Source organism: Pelobates fuscus, chromosome 1, assembly GCF_036172605.1.
Source record: "Pelobates fuscus isolate aPelFus1 chromosome 1, aPelFus1.pri, whole genome shotgun sequence".
In the NCBI taxonomy this organism is placed as follows: domain Eukaryota; kingdom Metazoa; phylum Chordata; class Amphibia; order Anura; family Pelobatidae; genus Pelobates; species Pelobates fuscus.
In genome coordinates, this window is record NC_086317.1 from 172,543,853 (window position 1) to 172,569,656 (window position 25,804).

The 25,804-nt window shown below is 40.3% G+C and overlaps 1 protein-coding gene across 2 annotated transcripts in view; it reads left to right on the top strand.

Moving 5' to 3' along the window:
• LOC134609172 (acidic mammalian chitinase-like) overlaps positions 1–25,804 on the top strand; it is a 136,066-nt gene that overhangs the window by 104,353 nt on the left and 5,909 nt on the right. For both annotated transcript variants that reach the window (XM_063452685.1, XM_063452696.1), the window contains exons 2-7: positions 19,571–19,600; positions 21,342–21,398; positions 21,701–21,872; positions 22,680–22,804; positions 24,901–25,024; positions 25,139–25,324. In XM_063452685.1, coding sequence (XP_063308755.1) covers positions 19,571–19,600; positions 21,342–21,398; positions 21,701–21,872; positions 22,680–22,804; positions 24,901–25,024; positions 25,139–25,324 — 694 coding nt within the window. The remainder of the gene's footprint in view (positions 1–19,570; positions 19,601–21,341; positions 21,399–21,700; positions 21,873–22,679; positions 22,805–24,900; positions 25,025–25,138; positions 25,325–25,804) is intronic.

Sequence of the window (25,804 nt, forward strand, 5' to 3'; positions counted from 1 at the left end):
CCCCTCGCCTCTTCTTACTCCCCCCCTTCTTACTTCCCCCTCCTCTTACTCCCCTCCTCCTCTTCCCCCCCTCCCCTCTTACTTCCTTCTCCCCTCTTACTCCCCCCTCCTTCTTCTTACTCCCCCTCCCCTCTTCTTACTCCCCCCTCCCCTCTTCTTACTCTCCCCCCTCCCCTCTTCTTACTCTCCCCCCTCCCCTCTTCTTACTCCCCCCTCCTCTTACTCCCCCCTCTTCTTACTCCCCTCTCCCCTCTTCTTATTCCCCTCCCCTCTTCTTACCCCCCTCCCTTCTTCCTACTCCCCCCTCCCCTCTTCTTACTCCCCCTCCCCTCTTCTTACTCTCCCCCTCTCCCCTCTTCTTAATCCCCACTCCCCTCTTCTTACTCCCCCCCCCATTTCTTCTTATCCCCTCCCCTGTAGCGTGGCCGAGCTCCTCTCTGGTCCGCAGTGCCCGGCCGGAGTGATGGGAAGGTGCACGCTCAGTGTGCACTTCCTGTCAGTCCGGCCGGTTACAGGAAACAGAAACTACGCGCGGAACAGGAATTTCTGTTTCCTGCAACCGGCCGGACTGAAAGGAAGTGCACACTGAGCGTGCACCTTCCCATCACTCCGGCCGGGCACCGCGGACCAGAGAGGAGCTCGGCCACGCTACAGGGGAGGGGAGGGGAGAATCTGTCCTGCAGCCGCCTGAGGCTCTTTACAGAGCGCTCAGGCGGCTGCAGCATTTAAAGGGCCGGCCCGCCGCGGCCGGTCTTAAAAGGATTGTCTCCCTGCCCCCTGGCCCAGCCCGCCCCTGGTTGCGAGGGAGCACCTTCCCCTGAGCTCTTCAAGCTCAGCTCCCTTGCGCGCACCGCAGCGATGCCGGAGCCGGAATGTGACATCACTCTGGCCCCAGCACCACTAAGAGGCTCGCAATGGAGCTGAGCAGGGAGATCAGAGCTCCTTCGCGCCGCCTGCATTGACTGCATGCCAGTCATTCAGCAGCCCCACTGGACCACAGGGAACACACAACAGCCTATTTCAGCCCATGCCCCTATTTCAGCCCATGCCAGCACTCTCAAAGGTATAGAGGTGGGGTGAAGATTTGAAAAAATGTTAGTAAGTTTGTATGTGTTTGTGTGTCTGTCAAATAGTGTATGTGTGTCAGTGAGAGTTTATGTGTGTTTGTCAGTGTGTGTGTCTGACTCTGATTTGGTGTGTTTCTGACACTGTGTGTGTCAGTGAGTGTGTGTTTCTGTCAGTGAGTGTGTGTGTCCAGTGTGTGCCAATGAATGTGTGTTTGTCAGTAAGAGTGTATGTGTGTTTGTCAGTTAGTGCCAATTTGTGTTTGTAAGTGTCTGTGTGGTGTATGTGTGTCTGACTCTGATTTGGTACCTCTGATTTTTTTTGGGTGTGTTTCTGACACTGAGTGAGTGTGTGTCTGTCAGTGAGTGTGCATCTGTCAGTAAGTGTGCGTCTGTCAGTGAGTCTGTATGTATGTCTGTAAGTAAATGTGTGTGTCCGTCAGTAAATGTGAGTGAGTGAGTGTGTGTGTCTGTCAGTGAGTGTGTGTGTGTATGTGTTGGTTAAACAGTGTGTGTGCCAATGACTGTGTATCTGTCAGTGAGTGTATGTCAGTGTATGCATCAGTGAGGGCGTGTGTCTGTCAGGAAAAGAGTGTGTTGGTTTTAAAAAGGAAGATACATTTAGATGGGGAGAGGGGGGGATGCTTGAGATTTGTCATGCTTATGGCAGAACAAAACCAAAATACACCACTGCGTATGACGAGTACTAAAGTTAAGCAATAAAAAAACGTTGCAAGACACCTCCCTGTGGAAAGAAGTACAGAACCAGCAAAAGAAAGGAAAAGAGGATGACGGAGTGCGGCGGGACGTAAGCGTACGCACGCACTAGGAGGTGGAGCTCAATGGGGGTATCGGAGGAAGGCGCAGCCACGAGGAAATGGCGTTTGTGCTGAGCCCGTGTAGAGCCTGTCGGGGAACTGAGAAACAGCAGCTGCCTGGTATCTGTTCGGAGAAATGCGGACACATAACTACATAACTACAAGGAGAGGAAGAATCGGGGTATATACTAATTTTGGCAACCAATGTTATGTGGATTTATAACCGGACAGCCAGACGTATACCGGAGCAGTAGCTGGTAAATAATTGCAGCGATTTCTATGTGGCTCGGTTTACTTCGTAACGTGGCCGATACCATTTAATGATATAACTGTTGGAAACTGCAAATCTGGAAACTGCAAATATAGATCAAATTCAATAACCTTGAACTTTTAGTTTTTTTTTTTTTGGTTTGTTCTTTTCTTTTTTTTTTTTTTGTTACAAACAACCTATTAGATAATAGCAATATATAAAATTTGGATGAGAAAGACAGTACAAAGATCAAATATATAATCAAATATATAATCAATGGCTTAATAAAGTGGTTTAACAGAGTGGAAAGGTTATGACCACAAGATTTGATGGCTAACTGTCTGAGAAACAGATGAGGAGAAATCTAACAGCTTATAGCTTTACTTTCAGTTGGTAAATAATTTACTATTTTGGTGCTATTTTTGGTGCTTCAGTTTGGTTTGTTCTTGTTAAGGTGGCTGATACCACTTAAAATATATATGTTGGAACTGCAAGATCATAGATGTGAATTTTATAACGTTTGATTTCCCTGACCGACATCACTGGTATCTTTGGACCTTTAATTGGATCCCTAATTGGATCATTGGATCAATAGACTTCTTGCAAAACGTGAAGATAATAAGACCAAGAAATTGGGGGGAGAAAAAACAGCATAAAGGTCATAAAGGTCAAAGCACAATAAAGCCAAGACCAGAGATATTGACTACAAAGACAGATTGTTTTCAAGATAAGATAAAGAAAAGGAGAAGCTGGTGAGAAAGTGAAAGTGGAAAGGATAAGGGTCCCTTGACACAATAGTAAATAAAGATGGCGATGCCAAAGATCTCAAAAAAAACCAAGGAGGTCAAAAAAGATAACAAAAATGAAAAAGTGGTTTCTAACTTTTTCTTACCACATAATAAACAGAATGAGGAACTATCCTTTCTGGATGAATCAACATTTGAAGATAAAAGAGTTTCAATAACCAATTTTCAAGATTTTATAAAAACAAGCCTGGACAATCAAACTGAAATTTTTAAAAAAGAACCAGAAAATAGCACAGCTCAAATGACAAGACAAATGGAAGAAATTAACAGAAAAATAGTAAAAGTGGAAGAATTTCAAGAACAAATAACTAACCATTATAATCTAATCACAGAAGAACAAACCAAAATAAAGGTGGAAATAAACAGTTTAGAAGATCGAGTAAATATGATGGAAGAAAGAATGAGAGCTAAAAATATACGGATAAAAAATATTCCAGAAGATATCTCTCATGATAAAATCAAGGACTATTTGAATGGGCTGTTTGCAGCACTAAACTTACAAACTCAAGTTTCGGCAGTGTGTATGGAAAACATATACAGAATTAAGAAGCCACAGGGAATCCAGAATGCTTTTCCTAGAGATACGATGGTTACTCTCCACTCCCTGATTGCCAAGCAGCAAATAATAAATGCAATAAGAAATAAAAAATTCTCAGAAGAGGATAAATTTAAAGATATCCAAATTTATCAAGATCTACCCAGAGCAGTAAGAATGGAGAGAAAAAGATATTTTGAAAAATTAAAACCACTGAAAGAAAGAAATATCGGATATCGATGGGGACCAGGCAAGGCCATTACAATAAATTGGAACGATACAAGGAAAGTCCTTCTGAACCCAAAAGAATTAGAAGAATGGACAGCTCAACAATTTAAGTGATAAGGAGAGAAAACGCAAGAACTTTGGCAAAAAAGGGGAAGAGGAGGGGAGAAGGAGATAAGAGATGGGAGAGAGGAAGGATTTTTTTTTTTTTTTTTTTTTTTTTTTTTCTCTCCCCCGACAAGAGTGCTGAATATGAAATTGTGTATGGGATATGTTATCCCATGGATAAATTAATATGAGATTTTTAATGTACATACAATAGATGAATGATGGGATATAATTTAAAAGGAATTTTTTGGGAATAACAGTATAAATCACTAATGGAGGTGGGAGATGCATTTCAGGACTAAGGGAAGGGGCTTTGTACAGGGGGTATCACAAAAATCAGAAGGATAAAATGATATTGTATATACGGAGGGGCGTGAATTTGAGTGTGATACTTTGATAAGGGATATACAAAGAGATAACATTAATAAGAGCTTGGTTAAACATAACTACACAATAGATAGAGTTTGGTACAGGGGATAGAAATGAATGAATTCTGTTTACGGATAAAATATGAGAGGTAATCTTTATAAGTATAAGAGGTAACAAGGGAGTAATATAAAAAAAAATGTGAGCACTTAAATATTAAGATTTACAGTATATTTTCACTAATGGAATGGGAAGATGCATTCCGGGATTAAGGGAAGATGTTTGCATAGGAGATATCATAAATAATCCGAAGGTTTATAATGATACTGTATAACACGGAGGGGTGTCTGTTCGTGATATTTTGATATGGGATACATAAAAAATAGATAAATTAGTAAGAGATTTGCTTAAATATAACATAGAATAGATGGAGTGCTGTGTAGGGGATATAAATGAACACGAGAATAAAAAATTTTGCATGGATAAGGTGAAATAAGGGACTAAGGGTAAAACAATACGAACACTTAAATACCAAGGGAAAATATACAGTTTCACCAAAAGCCCTGTGAGAAGAATCAGTGATTTATGGAAGAGTATAAATAATTAGAATGGGGGGGGGGGAAATGAGAGGTAAGGGTTTCTTTTTTTTTTTTTTTTTTTTTTTTTTTTTTCTCTCCCTCTCTTCCTCCTTCTCTCTCTGCCCAGTATGAGGGACAGACAGAGGGAAGGAGAAAGATTGGCTGCTTTTGCTCGGATTCCCCCTGAGTAGCTACCACTTTAAGGTCAGAGATAGACCTTAGCCCTAGACATAAGATATTGTCAAGGCTTACAGGTTGAAGAGATGATTAATTTTTATTATCTCTTGAAACAACAAGTAAGAATGTTTGGGAATGGGTTACTCTGTACTATGAGAGCTCAGACGTGTGTGAATGAAATGGGAGAGAGGGCAGCAGGAATAGGTGTTACAGGAAAACATAAACCATGAAGTGTATCTCACTAAATGTACAGGGGCTAAATACCCCATATAAAAGAGCTATGATGAGAGGATTGCTAAAAAAAAAAGGAATAGATCTAGCGATGGTGCAAGAGACACATTGGATACGGGAAGATAGGACTAGATGGAATGATGAAGGATATGAGATAATCTCACAAGCAGCCTTGATTAAGAAAAAGAAAAGAGGAGTGGCCATAATCCTTTCAAAAAGAATAAATAGAGAAATCATATATGAAGATATAGATATAGAAGGACGGTACCAGATATTAATATGCAAGTTGGAGGAGAAAGTTTACACTTTGGTAAATGTATACCTCCCAAATGTACTACCCACTAAATGTTTTAAAGAGATTATGGAAAAGGTAGAAAGGGTCAAGACAGGATTATTAGTTATTGCAGGAGACTTTAACTGTGTGGTGGATACAGCTTTGGATAAAAAAACAAAAAATAATAAACCCATAACTAAACATTTGATAAATCAAGCTAGGATTCTGAGAAACTCACTTTTAGAAAATAACTTATTGGATATATGGAGAGTATATAACACAGAGGGAAGAGAATATACACATTTCTCAAGGGTACACTCTTCACTTTCCAGAATTGATCTTGTGTTGGGGGAAGCTAATTTAGTGGAACAAATAAAAAGCATATATATAGAAGAGAATGTCTGGTCAGATCATAGCTATATAATTTTTTCTATAATCGACGTTAAAAAGTACAGATCTAAGACGACCTGGCGTTTAGACGACAGTATTTTGAAGAATAGTAAAGATCAGTTACAAATTAGAGAACTGATTCAACTGTACTTTAGTGAGAATATCTCAGAAGAACTCCCGATAACCACTATTTGGTGCGCATTCAAAGCAGTGGTACGGGGGTATCTGATTAAACTTAAGAAAAGGATTCAAAGAGATAGAGGTCTGACCAGAGAAAAACTATATATAGAGTACTATAAGTTGGCCAGAAGAAACAAAAGTAATGAATCTTTCAAGCAACTCTCTGAGATCAAAATGAAAATAGAAAAAATGGAGAAAGAAAGAATAGAGAAAAATCTGGAGAGGATGAAATCCAATTTTTATTATGACAATAATAAGATTAATAAGTGGCTAACAAAAAAACTTAAAAATACAAAAAATGGTAAAAATAGGATTAGCTGTATTAGAACCGAATTAGGAATCTGTAGAAAACCAGAAACAATAGCTAAGGCGTTTCAAAAATACTATGAAAAGTTGTATAATTTACCAAATCAATCAAAAGAAGCAGCTATAAACGATTATCTGAGGGAGATTAGGTTCCCTAGGATTTCGGAAGAACAGAAAATAATGCTCAATGCCCCTTTACAAATTGTGGAATTTACAGGTGCAATTAAAAAACTTGTGAACTATAAGACTCCCGGCCCAGATGGTCTGACTAATAGATTTTATAAGGTCTATGGAGATATATTGGCAGATTACTTGACTAGAACATATAATGAAATCTCTCTGAAAGGTACAGGCCCTAGAGAACTATTACAAGCAAATATAATCCCTATCCATAAAAAAGATAAGGATCCGCAAGATCTAAAGAATTATCGCCCGATATCACTTATCAACGTCGACTCAAAGTTATTTTCATCTATATTGGCAGATAGGTTGAAAAGGGTAATTATGGAATTGGTAGACAGAGACCAGATAGGGTTTGTCCCAACCAGACAAGCTAGCACTAATATAAGAAGAATGATTAATGTTCTGGATTGGAGTGATAGAATGCGAACTCCCCTCCTGACCCTGTCATTGGATGCAGAAAAGGCCTTTGACAGGGTCGGGTGGGGATATATGATGGGAGTACTGAGGGCAATGGGCATAGATGGATGGATGCTGTCGGCAATAGGCTCTATTTATCAAAATCCTATGGCGAGGGTAGTGGGCATAGATTTATGTTCAGACTGGTTTCCATTGAAAAATGGCACACGGCAAGGGTGTCCACTCTCACCTATTTTATACATTCTCTCAATGGAACCCTTTGCAATCAGAATAAGAGAGAACCCGGATATCCGGGGAGTACCAACTACGGATAGAGAACTAAAAATAAGTATGTACGCTGACGATACCATTTTGACTCTAATAGACCCAATTAAATCAATTGATAATTTGATAAAAGAAATAGAAATGTTTAGCATTATCTCAAATTACAAAATAAACTCAGATAAAACGATTGTCTTATTTAAAAACTGTAGCAAAGAGTGGAAAAGTGAATTTTTGAAAACTTACAGCTTTGTGGATGCGAAGGGGAGTTTTGAATATCTTGGGGTAATAATATCGGAGAATTTGGATAAAATGGTGGAGATCAACTTTACTAGGCTTTTGAAAACCACTGGGATATCGTTAAAAAAATGGAACCCCTTGTTCCTGAGTTGGTTAGGAAGGATAAAAGTAATTAATGCGTACATAGTGCCTAGATGGACATACTTTTTTAGAATGGTTCCGTTAAAAATCCCTCTACCATGGTTGGAGATAACACAGAGGCTTATTAAAAACTTTATTTGGAAGGGGAAAAAACCACGGATTGGATTAGATCAATTAACAAATAATACAGAGCAGGGAGGGGTAAACTTCCCGAACATAATAAGCCACTATGAGGCCTCTATTATATTCCATACTCAGTTATTAAATAAAAAGGATTCTGAAAAAACGGGCTGGTTTCGCTTAGAGACCCGAGCCCTAAATGGTAAAGAACTGACTAGGTACATTTGGCAACCCAAAAAAACTGAAAAAGAACTCAGCAGTGTAATTCTAGAATATCTGTTGAATGAATGGAATAAGATTAGAAAAAAATTAAATATCCTGGGAAACATTTTTGGGTTTATGAGAATAGAAATATTAGAAGCCCTATTGCCAGACTTAAAAATAGACTCTTGGAAGGATAGGAAAATTGAAACTTTGGATGATATAATAATAGGAGATAGAATCAAAGATTTTGTAACTCTGTCTGGGGAATTTGGTCTTCTTCAGGATGAGGCTTTTCGATATTTAAGAATAAAATCCTTTTTGGATAAATCACTTGCTAAGAGTAATATAAGTAGTAGTATCCTCATAAAACAGATCTTCGGAAATAATAGTACTCGAAAAAACATGGCAAAATGCTACGCCCTTATAAGAGCGACCCCCAAAAATATAAGGTCTAAACAAATAAAAAGTTGGGAAAAAGAATGTAATATAAAAATAGACCCAACAAAGTGGGGGGATATGTTGATACAGTTAAAAAGAAATGTTCACAACGATATATTGTTTGAGACTCAATATAAAGTTTGCTATCGTTGGTATTTAGTGCCAATGAGACTAAACAGAATTGATCACAATGAATCTAAAATATGTTGGAGATGTGGAAGTAATTTGGGAAGTTTTGTCCATATTTGGTGGAGTTGTGGATTAATTAAGAGGTTATGGGATGAGGTTTTTAGAAAATTGTATGTTTGGGACAAAATTCTTATAGAACAATCTTCAGTAAGGGCCCTCTTACACCTTCAATGGCCTGAGTTATTAAAATACCAACAATTTCTGGTCTGCCATTCTTTTATGGCAGTAAAAATATTGATAGCAAGGGGGTGGAAGAGCTCCGTGACAATTGAGTTCAAACATTGGGAGAAACAATTAAAACTTCAGATTAATAACGAGATAGGGCTTTTTAAGAGGAAGGATAGTGTACAGAAATATGAAATGGGGAAAAAGTGCTTAAAACTCTTAGAAACTAATGAGCAACAATAGTAATCTTTTGTGATGTATACACAGAAATGTTAACAGATATAAATGACTTTGTATGTTTAAATTCTATTGTAACTTGCTGCCTACTCCCACAAATGTAAGAATGTATGAGGTATGATGTATGAATGAACTGTGAAATATGTCTTATGATTTAGTTTGGAGGACTGGATGTCTACTAATATTGTGGAAACTGTCTACATGTTTATATGAAATAATGTTTTGATATGATGAGAAATTTTTTTAAAATCAAATAAAGATATATTTGCAAAAAAAAAAAGAAAGGAAAAGAAGATGAAAAGAAGAGAAAGAAGAAAAGATGGCAGGAGTGGGGTTTGAAGATTGGGGAGAGAGAGCGGTAATGGGATAGGATCCCAGGCAACAAAAGCATTTTAAGCCTACCACGTATACAGGAATTGGCCTCCGAGCTTGGACTAATCAGCAGCCTTTAAGATACAGCAACACCCCCAGCTAGATTCAACAACCTATATTTCTAAGAGTCAGTGAAAGAATCCAATAGAAACCATTTGCGGGCCAACCTTTCTGATCTACACTGCAAGAATGCCACTGCTAATTCCACCTAGCTAGTCTCTTCCCCCCTGCCCAGCCATTCACCAATAGTTGACAGAATATTCTCTTTCCAATGGAACGGTATAAGAAATGTTGTCACATTGAGCAAGTGCCTGATTATCGAGTGTTTATAATGTTTAAAACTATTTTTTATACACTAAACCTTTATCTGTCTTTCTGTAAAGCCGAGGACAGCAACAGAAGAGAAGAGAGTGAGACAGATAGGATTGTCACAACATACTACAGAAGGATGAGCAGAATCACTTGCTTACAGCAAGCTATACTTGAGAAACAATATGCTACATATATTTCCATTGTATACACATAACACATGTTTGATTTTTAAATGTTGTTTGAATCTGTGTGGACAGAAGATGTCTATCAAAGTGTTAGGAGCAGTGAGGGTCGTGTGCAGAGAGAACACAGCAGAAAGAGAGCAAAAGTAACATGGGGAGAGATTAGACATAGATATAGTCTAAAACAAAGTTTTGCAAAGGCTGCAGAAAGCAGATCTGCAGCATTTGCAAGCTGTTTGTAGATATACCCCCTATGCAAAAATGCAGCAATACATGCAAGCAAGTTTTTATTGGGTTATATCGATCTACTAAATTGCTGAACAGAAAAATACAAATTGTTCTTGTAAGGTGTTCCTTTAAATTTAAAGGACCACTATAGTGCCAGGAAAACAAACTTGTTTTCCTGACTCTATAGGGTCTTTGGGTCCCCCCCCCCCCCCCCCCCCCCCACAGGGTGCCGGGCTCAAGAGGGGGTTAATCTCTTACCTTTCTCCAGCGCCGGGCTCTCCAAGAGCTGCGCGTGCATTCAGTCAGTTCAAGTTCATTTCTCAATGCTTTCTTATGGACGCTGGCGTCTTCTCATGTAAAAATCACAGTGAGAAGCGCAGAAGCGCCTCTAGGGGCTGTCAATGAGACAGCCACTAGAGGCTGGATTAACCCTAATGTAAACATAGCAGTGTCTCTAAAACTGCTATGTTTACAGCTGCAGGGTTAAAGGAACACTATAGTCACCTAAATTACTTTAGCTAAATAAAGCAGTTTTGGTGTATAGATCATTCCCCTGCAATTTCACTGCTCAATTCACTGTCATTTAGGAGTTAAATCACTTTGTTTCTGTTTATGCAGCCCTAGCCACACCTCCCCTGGCTATGATTGACAGAGCATGCATGGAAAATAAAACTGGTTTTACTTTCAAACAGATTTAATTTACCTTAAATAATTGTATCTCAATCTCTAAATTGAACTTTAATCACATACAGGAGACTCTTGCAGGGTCTAGCAAGCTATTAACATAGCAGGGGATAAGAAAATCTTAATTAAACAGAACTTGCAATAAAGAAAGCCTAAATAGGGCTCTCTTTAGAGGAAGTGTTTATGGAAGGCTGTGCAAGTCACATGCAGGGAGGTGTGACTAGGGTTCATAAACAAAGGGATTTAAGTCCTAAATGGCAGAGGATTGAGCAGTGAGGCTGCAGGGGCATGTTCTATACACCAAAACTGCTTCATTAAGCTAAAGTTGTTCAGGTGACTATAGTGTCCCTTTAACACTAGATGGACCTGGCACCCAGACCACTTCATTGAGCTGAAGTGGTATGGGTGCCTATAGTGGTCCTTTAATGCCAGAGTTGTGTTGACATACCTACAAGCAGCAGACAGGAATCATATAGGGCCTTTACTAGCCTGGATGGTTGCCTGACCTCTCAATGCAATAGACCCAGACTGGTCTATTGGGATATTTCCTGGTGGCCTGCAGTATCTGCAGCTGATGAGGCTATCAGACTACAATGTATGTATGATAGGCCTGGAGGTGTTTGCCAAGGACCACAGAGTGAGATGAGACAGTGATCATGATTTTCATAACACACACGTCATCAGTCACCAGTAACAAAAGAAGTCAGTGAGAAACAGAGTCAACATCCTTTGACCATGCACATTTCTTTGTGAATGCTGCTTCATACTGTGCAAGTTATACTGATAGAGGCTGCAGAGACATATAAGCACACACCTCGAACTATCAGCAGCCTCCGTACCCGGATCTGTGTGCTTCATCAGCAAGAAAACAACACCACCCTTTGTTGTACTTATTTCTTTTATAATGCAGTCATGTTCATTTTAATAGTATTATTACAATTCTTCCAAACCAATAAAATGTGGGGGAAAAAAAGCTAATCTCATTAACATACCAAGTGAATGGCTACTCTCCAAAAATGTATTGAGCTTTGCAGCACCATCCAAACACCATCTAAATAGCACCACCAAGTGGTGATACGTAGAACAGCAATGTAGATTTACTTATGGGTAAACTAAAAATAATTATTCAAATAATCTGACAAAAAAAAAACTAAAACTGTAAATTCACTCTAAGGTGAGCCTATGTTGTTTAAAAGGACACTATAGGTACTCAGACAATGTCATCTCATTAAAGTTGTCTAGGTGTCCCTGTGTTCTTAACACTGCAATGTAAAAAATGCAGTTTTAGAGAAACTGCAATTTTTACATAAAAGTGATAGGACTGCCTCTAGTGGCTGTCTACCAGATGTACAAATCTACCAGGTCTAATGCATGCACATTAGGTTCCCCTTGATTACCGACATGGAGAAGCCCGACCCAGTGCTGAGGGTACCCAGAGTCGGGTAAATTTTTTAAGTGTTATATAACCCTTAACTTGGTGGGTTTCAGGGCCTGGACAATCATTTTGGTTCATAGGGACACTTTAGCTTTAGTAATACACCTTTGTATTCCTAACCGAATAGTGTTCCTTCAAGTACAAAATAATATACTGGCTGTTGATCCATGATTGTGTTTAATGTTGGCAGAGAAAGAGACTATTTTACTACAAAAGCATACTGTACATACTTTTCACTCTTACGACTATTCTCAGCTGAAATTGAAAAGTCACCTCAACTTTCAACACAAGATGGTAGCCAGTGAGCAACAATTGGAAATAATTGTGTCAGGCTTTCCGCCTGCTAACCCGACGGCTCCGAGTGTCCAGCGATCCCCTCTGGCGTTCCGTTGGACGCTGCACACTTAGCGTGCAGCATGTTTTTATATGCGGCTGAATGACCCACGGGATTTGGCACATATCAATGATGTCAGGGCTCAGAGTAGGAGGGCCATGTACCCCCACAAACAGTGGTTAATTCAAAACTGCATTAATCTAATCACTGTTAACTATAGCCTATATATACTTACATCTGCTATTCCTTGTTGCCCTGTTGTGGTTTCTTGGTAGCCCAATAGCGCGTCCTTCTTGTGTATTGTTTGGAACTTTAACTGGCTCTTGTGTATCGATGATGCTGTCCTCTGTACCCCTTTGACCTCGGTTTGATATACTGATTGTTAATTCGTATAACCCGGTCATTCTAAGGACCGGTGTGGCGAAAGTAACCTCGCCACTGGTTTTTGGAGGGGCCTGTTTGCCAGCCTCCTATCCTATGACTACGACCCCTGCAATAGACCTGGCTAAAATACTTTAAACAGGCTCTGTTGGTGCAATTCGGACTATATGGTTCGTTTACCGAAAATCCGCATGAACCAGAGACCACGCTGGAGCTTGTTAACCTAATTGATACATTGTCGCAATTTCCACCACAGTGGTCTAAGTGTTCGTCTGGGTGGCCGCAATTCCTATGGACGACCACAAGGTGGCGGCCATCTTGTTCGCATAGACCAAAACCGCAAATAGACTTCAGGGGGACTTAGCCGCGAATGCCCTGGAACTATTTTCAGCATGAAAACTTTGCAGTTCCTGGTTGGTCCTCCAGCGGCACTTAGCCGCGATTCTATGGAACTATATTTGGTTATGGGACAATGCCTGCGGTCGGTCAAACAAATACTTCCAGGAAACTCCTGAACCCCTGAACTGATCTGGGTGATTTTTGGATGTAACAGGGGATTTGTGGGGTATTAGGTATTTTTAGGGTACATGTGGGGTGTTTTTAAAAAAGTATGTTTTTTCGGTGCTTGGAGATAATTGGATTAGAATTTGTACAGTTACTGATCCAATTATCTCCCAGGCAGATGGGAAGGGATTGTGTGCTGTGTGCTGTGTGTGGGAGTGTCGTGCCTTGTAACCTTATTGTTATTGGTCTGTGAAGTTGCAAATCAGTCCTTCACAAGGTCCCTGTGGTCGTACCCCTTGCATGGGGATTTTCATATAGGGTCAAGTGTGGCTCCCATTAAAAGGAGATTCGTTTACCCCTTCATGAAGTCTTGGCTCATGTTTGGTCGATTGGAGAACTACATTCACTCTGGGGATTGCTATATAACAATACTACCCTGAGTATAATCACTAGCTCTTATAAGAGCTGTTCCTGCTACGCTCTCTGGACTAGGAGAGGTCTACCCACTGGAACCTGGATCTTGGTCTTGGGTCCAGCGTGGTTGGAGGACGGCGAGACCCCAACCAAGCTGCAATGGTTTGTGGGGTCTACGGTGGTTATGGTGTCCCAGTGCAGCGCTTATGGTGCTCGCAAGTACTAGGAAGCAGCGATTGACGGAGGTACCCGGTCGGGGTGCCAGGCGGTCCGTTACAACCGGTATTACGAATATTTCTATTAGTTATTCTGTCTGTGTGTTCATGTTCCAGAAGATCCTGACAAATTGTCTGCTAATTGTACCGAAGGCTGAGTAACAGCTTCCAGAAAAGACATTAGGCAGATTAATCATTTTCTTATGGACTTCAAATTAAAAGGACACTTTAGATTCATTGTGGCAAAAGTGACCTCGCTACTGGTTTTTGGAGGGGCCTGTTTGCCAGCCTCCTACCGTGTGACTATGGTCCCTGCAATAAAACTGGCTAATATGCTTCAAACAGGCTCTGTTCGTGCAATTGGGACTATATGGTTAGTTTACTGAACAACTGCACGCACAGAGACCACCCTGGAGCTTGTTAACACCCATTAACAACTTGGAACGTTTCTCATTGCAATGTTCTAATTGTTCGTCTGGGTGGCCGCAATTCCTATGAACAACCACGAGGTGGCGGCCATCTTGTTTGCATGAATCATATAATATATGTAATATAGTAACAATCATATAATATATGTATTCCTAACACTAGTTAGTTTTAGGACCGCCCTCTCCTTCCCACCTGCACATGTAGAACAAATAAAAATGTATAAAAACAAAACAAAAAAAAGACTCACCTTCTCTATAGTGCTGAATCTCGGTCTGCGCTGCCGCGGTCTCCATGTTTCCTGATGTCATCCTGGATGCGAGACATCACAGTTTGCTAGGGTTGCAACAGTCCCAGCTCTCCTACCAAAAGGGCTTGGAGGCGTGCCGTATGACGCACTCCAAGCCATCTATTTAGTTAAATACTAAAAAGGGGGAACTACTGTAAACTCTAAATAACTTAATTTCGATTAAGTTGTTATACTGAGTACAGTGTTCCTTTAGCTATTTATATACCCAATTAAATCAAACCATAGGTTGTTTGGTAATGTATTATGAAGGGTCATAATTTAAAGGTGAATTGAAAACATGGTTAGAAATCACTGGAATATTTGTTAGTAAATGTTACGTAAACTCTGTATTCAGTCCCCGCTGGACACAAATCTGAGAAACAATCTTATTAGCACAAACAAGAATATGTTTGAATATGATTATTTCAAGGACAATCAGTGCCTTGGCTTTTGTGCATGCACAAATAGTTTCCTTGCTTACCATTCTAGTGAGCAGTTTTTATACTGATATTTAAAATAAATCTGACCAAAACTTTAAGGGTGTCATGCAAGTCACTCTCTGTAAGGCCTCTGCTGGTCCCCTGAGCATTCAACATCTTCAAAATTTGGATAAAATGATAAAACTGATATAGTCAGCCCAGATAGTTTTAGACTAGCTGATTGACAGGAAAAAGAGGTGGAGCTACTCTAGTTAAAGAAGTAAAACATCTCATATCTGGTAACATATCAAGAGGAAGCCCTGCAATGATTGGGTCCTTGCAGTTTGAAATGGTTATAGTGCTTAGGGTATCCATTAAACAGGTAAGGCTTTGGCTTTATGTTTAGTCTGTATAGTAGCATCGAGTTAATTAATTTAATATAATATAATAGCAAATAGTAAAATAAAGCTATACTCATATAAAGTCGCTATTAAATAAGGTAACGATAAATCAAATTGTGATTTTGTAAATGAACATCATCTATGAATAAATGTATTAGACATTCTTTAGAGTCCTTATGGGTCTAAAAGCATTGGCCCATGAGGAATATGAGAGGTATTACATCATTTTTGGACCAGAGGTTTCAGCAAAAGGACAAATGGCAATAAAAACAACAGGCACGGGGGGCGGGGCCGGACCGCCGAGCTGGACAGTCGCACACAAGAGCAGCTCCTGCAAACCACCGACATTAATGCTTTACAATAATGCCTTATTATACACAATCAGACCGTCAACGATGGTGCCCAGAACACAGGGACTGCTGGACACCGGGAGAGGCTGGCTCAGAGAGCTACAGTCCCCGGGAGGAGATACTCTCGTCGCCACGAACGGGGCCTTCTCCAGCGGTGAGTGGGGCAGACGGCCGCTGCCCCACTATCCTGCACCACGGTTCCCAGCTCGAGGCGCACCTTCAAGTGGATCCGGACCCCCTCCTCCCCCCTTGGACCGGCGGGGGTTATCCCAGTCCTCACCCGGAGGCCCCTCTCAGGATAACGCTGAGGGAGCTGGAGGCCTGAGAACGGCTACCAAGATGGCGGGCGCCATGTGCGCGGGTGGCGGGAAGGAGACCTGCACCATCTCCACGCTCATGGGAGACAACGGAACCCCAACACCCTGGCCCTGTAACAAAAAAGGGGCGAACAACCCTACTCCAGCAGCCACACATGCCGAAGCTGAGTGGCACAAGAGACCCCAAAGAGCGTAGTAAGGAGAACGCACTGGGGGGAAGAAACATCGTCCCATGACAACTTCCACATGGGATGTCAGAACCAGCCACCGAGCGAGCTACGCCTGCACGAAGAACCACCTTGCACCATACTGCCACTCAACATGCAACACCCCGAAAACAGCAAACACATGGGACCGAGGCCGAGCTCCCGACTAGACCTGACTCCAGCCTCCAGACAACCGACATTGGCAAGTCCCACAGCAAGGGAACACGGCAAGGAACTCAAAGGACAACGCGGATGGACTATGCCTGGATACCTGCTCTGACGGACGATTGCAACCTGACACTGAGTACTAGCAGAGCAGGTATCGGTTAACCATTTCACTCCTCCGGTTTGTCTGGACTCGGAAACACTATGAAGTCAGCCCTGTCTCACGGCAGAAACATGGGAAACCTCCATGATACATCAGGGTGACAGATCTACTACAGCGACCTGCTTTGATTTCTTCTGTGACATGTATTGTATATTAAGTGAAACACAAAATATACAAACAAAGTGGGATTAAGTGTGGTGGCAATAAATGCCACAGATCACCTGAGTGGAAACCCCTTACACCACTCTATAAAATACAAACATAAAATACATACAATGTAGGAGATGATTCACACTTCTAGAATGGTTCTGTAATATAAAAAGCAATATAGTGTAATATGCTAATACAATTGTATCAATCGAAATGAGCGTCAGGTACTCACAAGCCTAGAGCCAAATTTCTGCATATGGCTCTCATGGATAGCGCTGTGGGACTTTTCAGGATGTCCCTCTCCTATTCCCAGATCACTTATATGATGCTCCGGTTGGGTAATAATCCAGGTTCCACAACTTGACTTGAATTTTTCAGGAGAAAACTTTATTGCTCCCCAATGTGGAGTAAAACATGGATAAAATTAAAATCTCGATAAAATAAATAAAAGATAGTGTAACTGTATATAGTCCTGCCGATTGGCAAAAGTCCAAATGTCCGAAACGCGTTTCGCCCCGTACCAGGGGCTTTTTCAATCGGTGTATGGGCTTCCTTCTCTGTTTGGCGTCTTCTTAATCCCCTTGTGTCTTTTCACTTCCGGGTTCCGGCTATCGCACGTATGGAACGCAACGTGCGTTCCACCGCTGACGGCATGCGTTCCACTTTCAGATGGCGCCGTCTCTATCAACTGACGTCACTGGAACGCATGTCGAGCGTATCGTGCGTTCCATTTCGGAATTCGGACACATGGTGTGGTGCTATTGTTGGCGACCCTCAGGGTTGTAACTGTGTGAGAGAGAGGGGGAGGGGAGGGGGAGGGGGGTACGTTGGAGCGCACCTGGGTCCCTACAGGTTTCAGGGAGCCATCTCACATCTCCCCTATGTTCTGTTTTGTGAGATATAAGTGTACCAAGGTCTCCAGAGTTCCACGTGTTTCATGCTTCTCCCCAGCAGTTCTGCGTATCTTGCCTCTGCTGAGTGGATCTCTTCAACTCTTTGTAGCCAGTCTGCTTTGGTGGGCAGTTGTGTTTGCTTCCACCTGGCTGGTATTAGTGTCTTAGCTGAATTGAGCAGATGCCTTAGTATCGATCTTTTATATTGGGATATCGAGCTTATGGTGTAGTGTAGGAGCGCTGTTTCTATGGTGAGTTCGGGTATGTCACCCAGAATTGTCGTTATTTCCAGTTTTATTTCTGCCCAGTATGCCTGAATCGGTGTGCAGTCCCACCAGATGTAGACCTGTTTGTGTCGCATCTCCAGCAGGTGTCTGGTGTCCCCCGGAATATTCTATGGAGCAAGGAAGGGGTCCTGTACCAGTGAGACAGTAGCTTGAAGTTGACTTCCTGATATCTGGTGCTTATGGAACTCTTGTGTTATAGGATCAGTATCTGTTCCCATTGGGCCTCTGTGTAAGTTTTGTCGGTTAGTTCCTCCCATTGTCTTTTAAATGCGTTTTTCCTAGTGTGGTCCCCTGTGATCAGTTTCTGGTAGATGGCTGATACTCTGCCGTCCGTGTTAGAGTCCGACATGCACAGTTGTTCAAACCATGTCGTCTCCCTGTGCACTGCTTCTCTCTTAGGCATGTTGTGGTAGAAGTGCCTCAATTGTGTGTAGTGGAATCTGTGCATCGTCGTCTGCTGTTCTGTGGTTGACCATTCCTGTAGACTTTGTAGTCCTGTGTTGTTCAAGACCGCGCTCAGGGGGATGTAGTCTTCATACAAGCATTTCCTATAGCAAACCATTCTTTAAAGAATTCAAACTGTATACCATAAATACAAACTTTGCTTGGTTGCACCAGGACTCTACCTTTTGATAACCCATACCTGGTTGAAGGTTGGAATAATAACAAAGCGTATTCAGTGAAGTAGTACTGAAACAAATAAAACAAATGTGTAAAATTATTTATACTGCAATGTGTATATGTGTGTTATAGATAGGGTACCCATTCAGCATATTTCTGCAAGACTCCTATCAACTTCACATGGGACAGGACTTGAAAGTTCTATATGAGCAAGTGTGTGGAACTCATGTGCTACCAATGTGAAACTAATAATCCCTCACAAGGAAGTCTCTGATTAAGTGACGTAGCCCAAGGGGCCTATGAATTCAACACTGCTGAATTGCATATTCCCACAACTCAGTGGCGCAACATAAAAAAAAATGAAAATACAGACATCTGGGAACTCAAATCAAGGATAAATTTAAAAACTCACACTGTTGATATGTTAATAAAATATTTACCTAGCATTAATTTATTTATTTTGAAATTTGGCATTTGCCTGCATTGTGATTCTCTTTCTAAGTTCCAGATTTTTTGGACTTGTGCGTGAAATTTTAGAACCTTTGGCCAGTTTTTATTTTATTTGGCAGACTTGAGATATTTGTTTTGGGAGATGTCCAAAATGGACTGCAGAGTCCAACAGCTACCCATGACCTCAAATAAAATTCTATGACTGATTTGAAGGGGCAAGGAAAACACACTCTTTTTATCCAGTCAACAAAACAGGAGTTTTGTGTACAGTGCATGTTGAGTGCCCAGTTAGAGGTGACACTACGACCTATATAAGCGAGATGGAATAGAGTATGTGCCTACTGGATTTCAACATGAACAAGCTACTACTCCTCACGGGTTGGTTTTGTATGAAACACAATGTACATTTCACCAGTTTTTGTATCAATTAGTGATCTGATACTGAAAATCTCCTTCATATCTTTTCTAGGTCTTGCACTAGTGCTGCAAGTGCAGCTAGGTAAGTGAAAATTTGTATTTACAAGTTTCTCAAACATAAAACACAATCAACTTCAACTTAAATTGCTAAGTATTCTCTTAAATCAGCTCAGTCAAACTGCTACAATTGTATAAAAAGATTAACTCGCACATATCAGATATGAAACATTTTATCTGTTGGTAGGTTGTATAGTCATGTGTTTTCAATAAATGTCATATTCAGAACATGTGCTTAAAATATCCAAAATATTGGCTAAATATAATATTAATACAACCATGTCTAAGATCTTTAAAGTCCATTGGAAATGGTAATAATATATTTATTTATATAACATCGGAGCACATCAGACATCAGAAAGACATCAGAAAGTTTAGATTGATGTGGGCAAGAATTAGCCATGCAGGTTTTTTCAACATGCAACAAGGGATGGAATACTCGTGTTTCCATATTCCTCAAGTAAACTCAGTATTCACTATGTGTCAACCATCAGTATTGTCAAGTCAATAGTCCAGCCAGGACTCTGGAAATCTCAGTGGCACCGGCTTATACCCAGCGGTACATTGGTCATGTTGTCCTTGGGTAATTTTTAATGCTCTCACTACGGCTTACGTATTGTTACCAAGCATCATGTCCTAGGGCACTGGATATGCTTCAAGCCATCACAGCAACTTAGCAGAACAGCACCACTTGGAAGTAGAAATCCAGTGCAGGATGATAGTGGAGACAGGCCTTCCTCAAACCACACTATCAGATATTATCATGCAGTAGAAATGTGTACATTACCTTACTGTTCATTTCCCCCTATTGATTTTTACAGCATTTATTTTCTTTTAAGTTTTATGAGTTGTAGGCAAAGACGTGTACAAGGGGTGTACCAGCTGTGCCCAGAAACACCTTTTCCATGTTTAGATCTTTTTGATCACTTTTCCAATGGTTTTTGTAAGCTTGATGATTATTATCTCTCCTTACACTTGGTTATCACTACAGCAAAAACTTTGTGTTTTGATCTTTGATTTTTGATTTTGAACTTGGATTTTTTTTAAAAGTAAATTTAATATGTTAACTTGCACACCTGTGGATGTAGGAAATTAGAAAATCTATTTTAACACAGTTTTATACTTGAATGGATATCAAAATATATCAAATGTATCAAATGTAATCTATGTATTCTTGTGTATCCAGGTGCCTCTTTTAAGCTGGTATGTTATTTCACCAACTGGGCTCAGTATTACCCCGGAGCTGCCAAGTATATGCCAGATAATGTTGACCCATGCATGTGTACTCACCTGATCTATGCTTTTGCCACCATGACAAACAACCAGATAGCAATATTTGAGTGGAATGATCCAACACTTTATGCATCATTTAACGCCTTGAAGAATTAGTAAGTTAACAAGACATCCCAATCATGTTACTGTATTATATTATCAAAACGTATTCCCAAAATTATAAAGTATCTAGGCACTCTAATTTAATCAGTTTTAAAGTACACTAGGCCTGAAGTGCTATGCACCCTGACAACATTCTTATGACATGCACATAATTGACATCCAGCACATAACTCAGACACACTAATGAAACGTTGCACATACAGACACCAAGTAACATGACCTCTTCAAATAACTGCAGTTGTCATGATCCTCGGAGTAACCCTTTAAGTCATAGAAATTTATTAGGAATACGTAAGTTTCCAATATGTTCTATTTAACATCAAGTATCTTTACACAAGTAAGCATTCTCTTACACATGTCTTTGATTACAGTAACAGTGAACTGAAAACTCTTCTCTCCGTTGGAGGTTGGAACTATGGAACCTCTGGGTAAGCCTAACTTTATCTTGTATGTTATCTTGAACTATTAATTCACATTGGAACATAGAACAGGCCTTCATCAATGCTGTCCCGATAAAGCTGAACAATATTTGTTAACACCAAACCTTCTTCTGTCAAGATGTTCTTTCATAACTAATAGTATTACTCTTCTAGTATTTATTGATAAAGTCAATATATTCAGCTAGGTAAAATAATATATAGATGGTTTTGGTGAGTATGCATTTTGCCATTTGAAAACATGATATGCTTTTTGCCATCTTAAAACATTATTTCATTGTTGTTTTTTTTAGATTCAACACAATGGTGTCCAATTCCCAGAACCGACAGACATTCATTACTTCTGTCATCAAGTTCCTGAGACAGTATGGATTTGATGGGTTGGACATTGACTGGGAATACCCTGGTGATTCAGACAGAGGGAGTCCCCCACAAACCCAACAGCAGTTCTCTGTTCTGCTGCAGGTTAGAGTCATAAAACATTCCTAATTCAAAAAACATCAACGGACCTTGTAGAGGAGGGGTGTCTTTAAAAAGAAAGGTGAATAAACCTGCAGGCTAGACCTAAAACAATACAGAAAAGAAGAGACGGAAATTATATAAGCACCATACCCACTTCAGTGATTTGGAGTGGTGTCTGTGTTCCGTATGAAATGCTGCACATACGAAGTTTAACCTCTTTGTTGCCAGTGGTCGAACTCCAACTCCAGCAGCTCCATTGAGGCATAATTAGTCAGCCCGGAACAAGATTCCCTGGGCTGTCTAATGTCCATTCTGTGCACTTTTTCATGCACATTGTTCCATTCACTGGCTGAGAGTAGTCAACCAACGCTCTCGGCCAATGAATGTCAATTGGATTAGCCTGCTAGAAGTGTTATGGAGCTTGGAGTAACCCTTTTAGTAACCTAAAGTACGGGGTACTTTTTCAAGGTTCAGAAGGTAAGATCACTTTGAGAAGACACAAACAGGGACACTGTAAGTAGTCTGTTGCAGCATAACCATCTATTTAGAGAAACATGCAACTAAGGCAAGTGATTTTGGTGAACAATTTGAGGTGCCGAACACACCCTTATGACTTACAACACATATTTTCTCTACTGTTAGCAAAATCTTATATGCATCACTATCTTCCCATTTGAAAGTCTGTGCCAAAAGGGATTACAGTTATATATATACTCCTCAACATCCCACCATCATGTAAGCTGGGACAATAGAATAATACATGCATATTTATGAAATTGTTAAGATTCATTTACTCTTTTGATATTGCAGGAAATGCATGATGCATTTGTTCAAGAAGCCAGTCAGAGCAACAAACCACGCCTGCTCATCTCTGCTGCTGTGTCTGCTGGCAAGTCCACCATTGAGGCTGGTTACCAGATCCCACAGCTATCTCAGTAAGTCTTTAGTAAGAGTTTATTCCACACTTATATTGTGGAAGCTATTCAGTGGTGTAATGTGGGAGGGGGGATGGATGCACAGGGACTTCTGTCTTGGTGCAAAATTATTTGGGGCGCAAAATTTCAAAAGAATAAAAAAGAAAGCAGTGATAGGAAATCACACATAAAATCTCCCAATGTTCGAACATTATACGCAGTTTTTCAACATGACAGGGCAAATAGACATTGCCATGTACATTTTTTCATTATTTTTCTTGCTAATTACAGTCATACTGTTCTCATTTAATCCTTAGCGTTAAATTAGTGTGATTTCTAGTTGGAACGTACTGCCTGTATCTTCAAACCGCAAATCAAGCTATTAATAGGCATTATGTAAATCATATTAAATGGTATCATACCAGTATGCTGATACAGGGCGCCTAGATAGTCCCACTCCTCCTTCCCTACCCGCCTCATCTCCATGATGTGTGTGACACTGATAGTTGTGTTGCATCATTTTTTTTTAATCCGCCTCACGCCTAGAGTAAAGTGTATAGTCTGCACACATTACATTAGGAGTGAGGTGGAGTTTAAAAATTATTCAATTCAACTATCAGTGTGACACACATCATGGAGATAAGGTGGGTAGGGAAGGAGGAGTGGGACTACCTAAGCGCCCATTAAGGGACTCAGGAAGTGCTAATACTTGCAACCTGCTGCTTCTATTTTCTTCTCTCCATTTTAGTTGGTAGTAACATTATGACAGTAGAAATCCCGACGGGTAGGAAATCTTCGGCACTCCGGGTGTTGTGGACTACATAACCCCTGAGGCTTTGGGTAGAGCATTATGGGAGATGTAGTCCAAAACATCTGGAGTGTGAAGGTTGCCTAACCCTGCCACAGAATATGAAGACTACATGTATTTAATGGAACACTTCAAGCACCATAACTACTACAGCTCACTGTAGTGGTTCTAGTTCTGGTAGTATGCTGGCAACCCCTCATTTTAAGAAGTCAAACTGTTTTAATAGTGGGTAGCAGTGACAGACAGGCTCCATATAACAAATCACACCATTCAATAATAGTTTGACTATTTCCAATGGAGATGTGAGTTGCGCGGGAAGGCAAGGCACTCTTGGCACCATAACCACTACACTGAGTTGTAGTGGATAAGGTGCTAGAGGTGTTCTTTTAACCTTTTCAGGTTCCAGATATGATTACTAGACCAAACTTAAAGCTAATATAAGTGACTGATAGTAAACAGGCAAAACTATAAGCTCATACTCCTGTGTACATCTTCTTAATAAATACAGAACTAATCAAAACACCAAAATGTGGAGAGCTGTTTTCCCAAAAGTAAGATATATATTTTTATTTATCTTCTAATATTGGTGGATATAGCTAAACACTCTTAATGAAAAAACAGAAAAACCACCCCAGTTCGGGGTACCTCCTTCATATTGGGAAGATGAATAGAATCAAGCAACTTTATGTCTACTGTCTACTGTTTCACCTCTGGGCCCTAGAAAGTAACACAGCAACACCTTATAGTTAATTATGCTCTGCTGAGACATAGTTAGTCTACTCTAACAGGATTTATGACATCACTCATTGTTTATTTTTATTGGACTGAGAGAACCTACTAGAGAGACCTACATTGTTTCTCTTCTTCAAGTGTTGTCAATGGGTAAAAGTATCAAGGGGTAAAGTCAAACCATACTTTGTTGTTTATTACAAAATATGTGTATCTATAAGCTTATGGTATTGAATAGGACACTACTTTTCATTGAGTCTTGGGTTAGGAATGAGAGAGTAAATGAGCAAAGCACAAAAAGCCAAGGACTAGAGTCAAGTTTTGCCCCACAATTTGTATACTTCACCACCAATCCTAAAAAAATAACAGAAAATTCCTCACAAATAACTTTCAGAGGTATATTAACACGTACATCTATGGTGTATTGCAGAACTGCAATTAATCCTTCTCTTAGAACTTGTATGAACCTGTCACAAGTATTGCAAACATTCATACCATGCAATGTCTAGTAAACATTATACATGAGAAGACAATATAATTTTGTATTTCACTAAACAGTGTTTCACCTCTTCACCAAAAGGTACTTGGATCTCATTAATGTGATGACATATGATCTCCGTGGTTCATGGGAAGGGTTTACAGGAGAGGACAGTCCTCTGTTCCAGGGTCCAGCTGATCAGGGTGGCTACATCTACTTCAATGTGGTAAGCTCATGGAGTACCATTACTATTAGTGGAAGTCACATGATACATATTTCATTTTCAAAAGAAAAATTAACAAATTGAGAGCTGATATATTGCTGTATGTGTTCTTTTTAGGATTATGCTATGAATTACTGGAAAGATAATGGTGCTGCACCTGAAAAGCTCATGGTTGGGTTCCCAGCATATGGACGGACATTCACACTTAGTAATCCATCTAATAATGGCCTTGGTGCACCAACATCAGGTGGAGGACCTGCTGCCCCATACACACAAGAGGCTGGATTCATGGCATACTTTGAGGTACCACCATAACATTATGAATACTAGATCTATTGGAAGATGTAGGGCCAGACTGGGAAGAAATTTCTATCAGTCATATAATGCACTGTGTCAATTTAGCACAGGAGGGGGAAATGTTAAATAATTTCTCAAATGCAAGGGAGTCCTCTCATATGTCTTCAAAATAATTCTTTATTTGAAGATGTGCAGAAACATACATTCAACTTTATATTCTACTTACAATGTTGTCTAGAGAAAAGCCTTGTAAGTGGATGGAAACGCTGACTGTATGCTGTTGGATTTTTTTCCTAAAATAAAGGGGTCAATTTATTAATTCTTAAGAAACTATTTTAATTCTGCATATTGCTCTGCAGACTTACCATTGAGATGAGCTACAGGGAAGACTAGACGAAAATGTTACCATAGATGAGGATACCAAGGATGAGAAGAATCGAGATGAGAAGAACCCCTTTCCTAAAATAAAGGGGTCAATTTATTAAT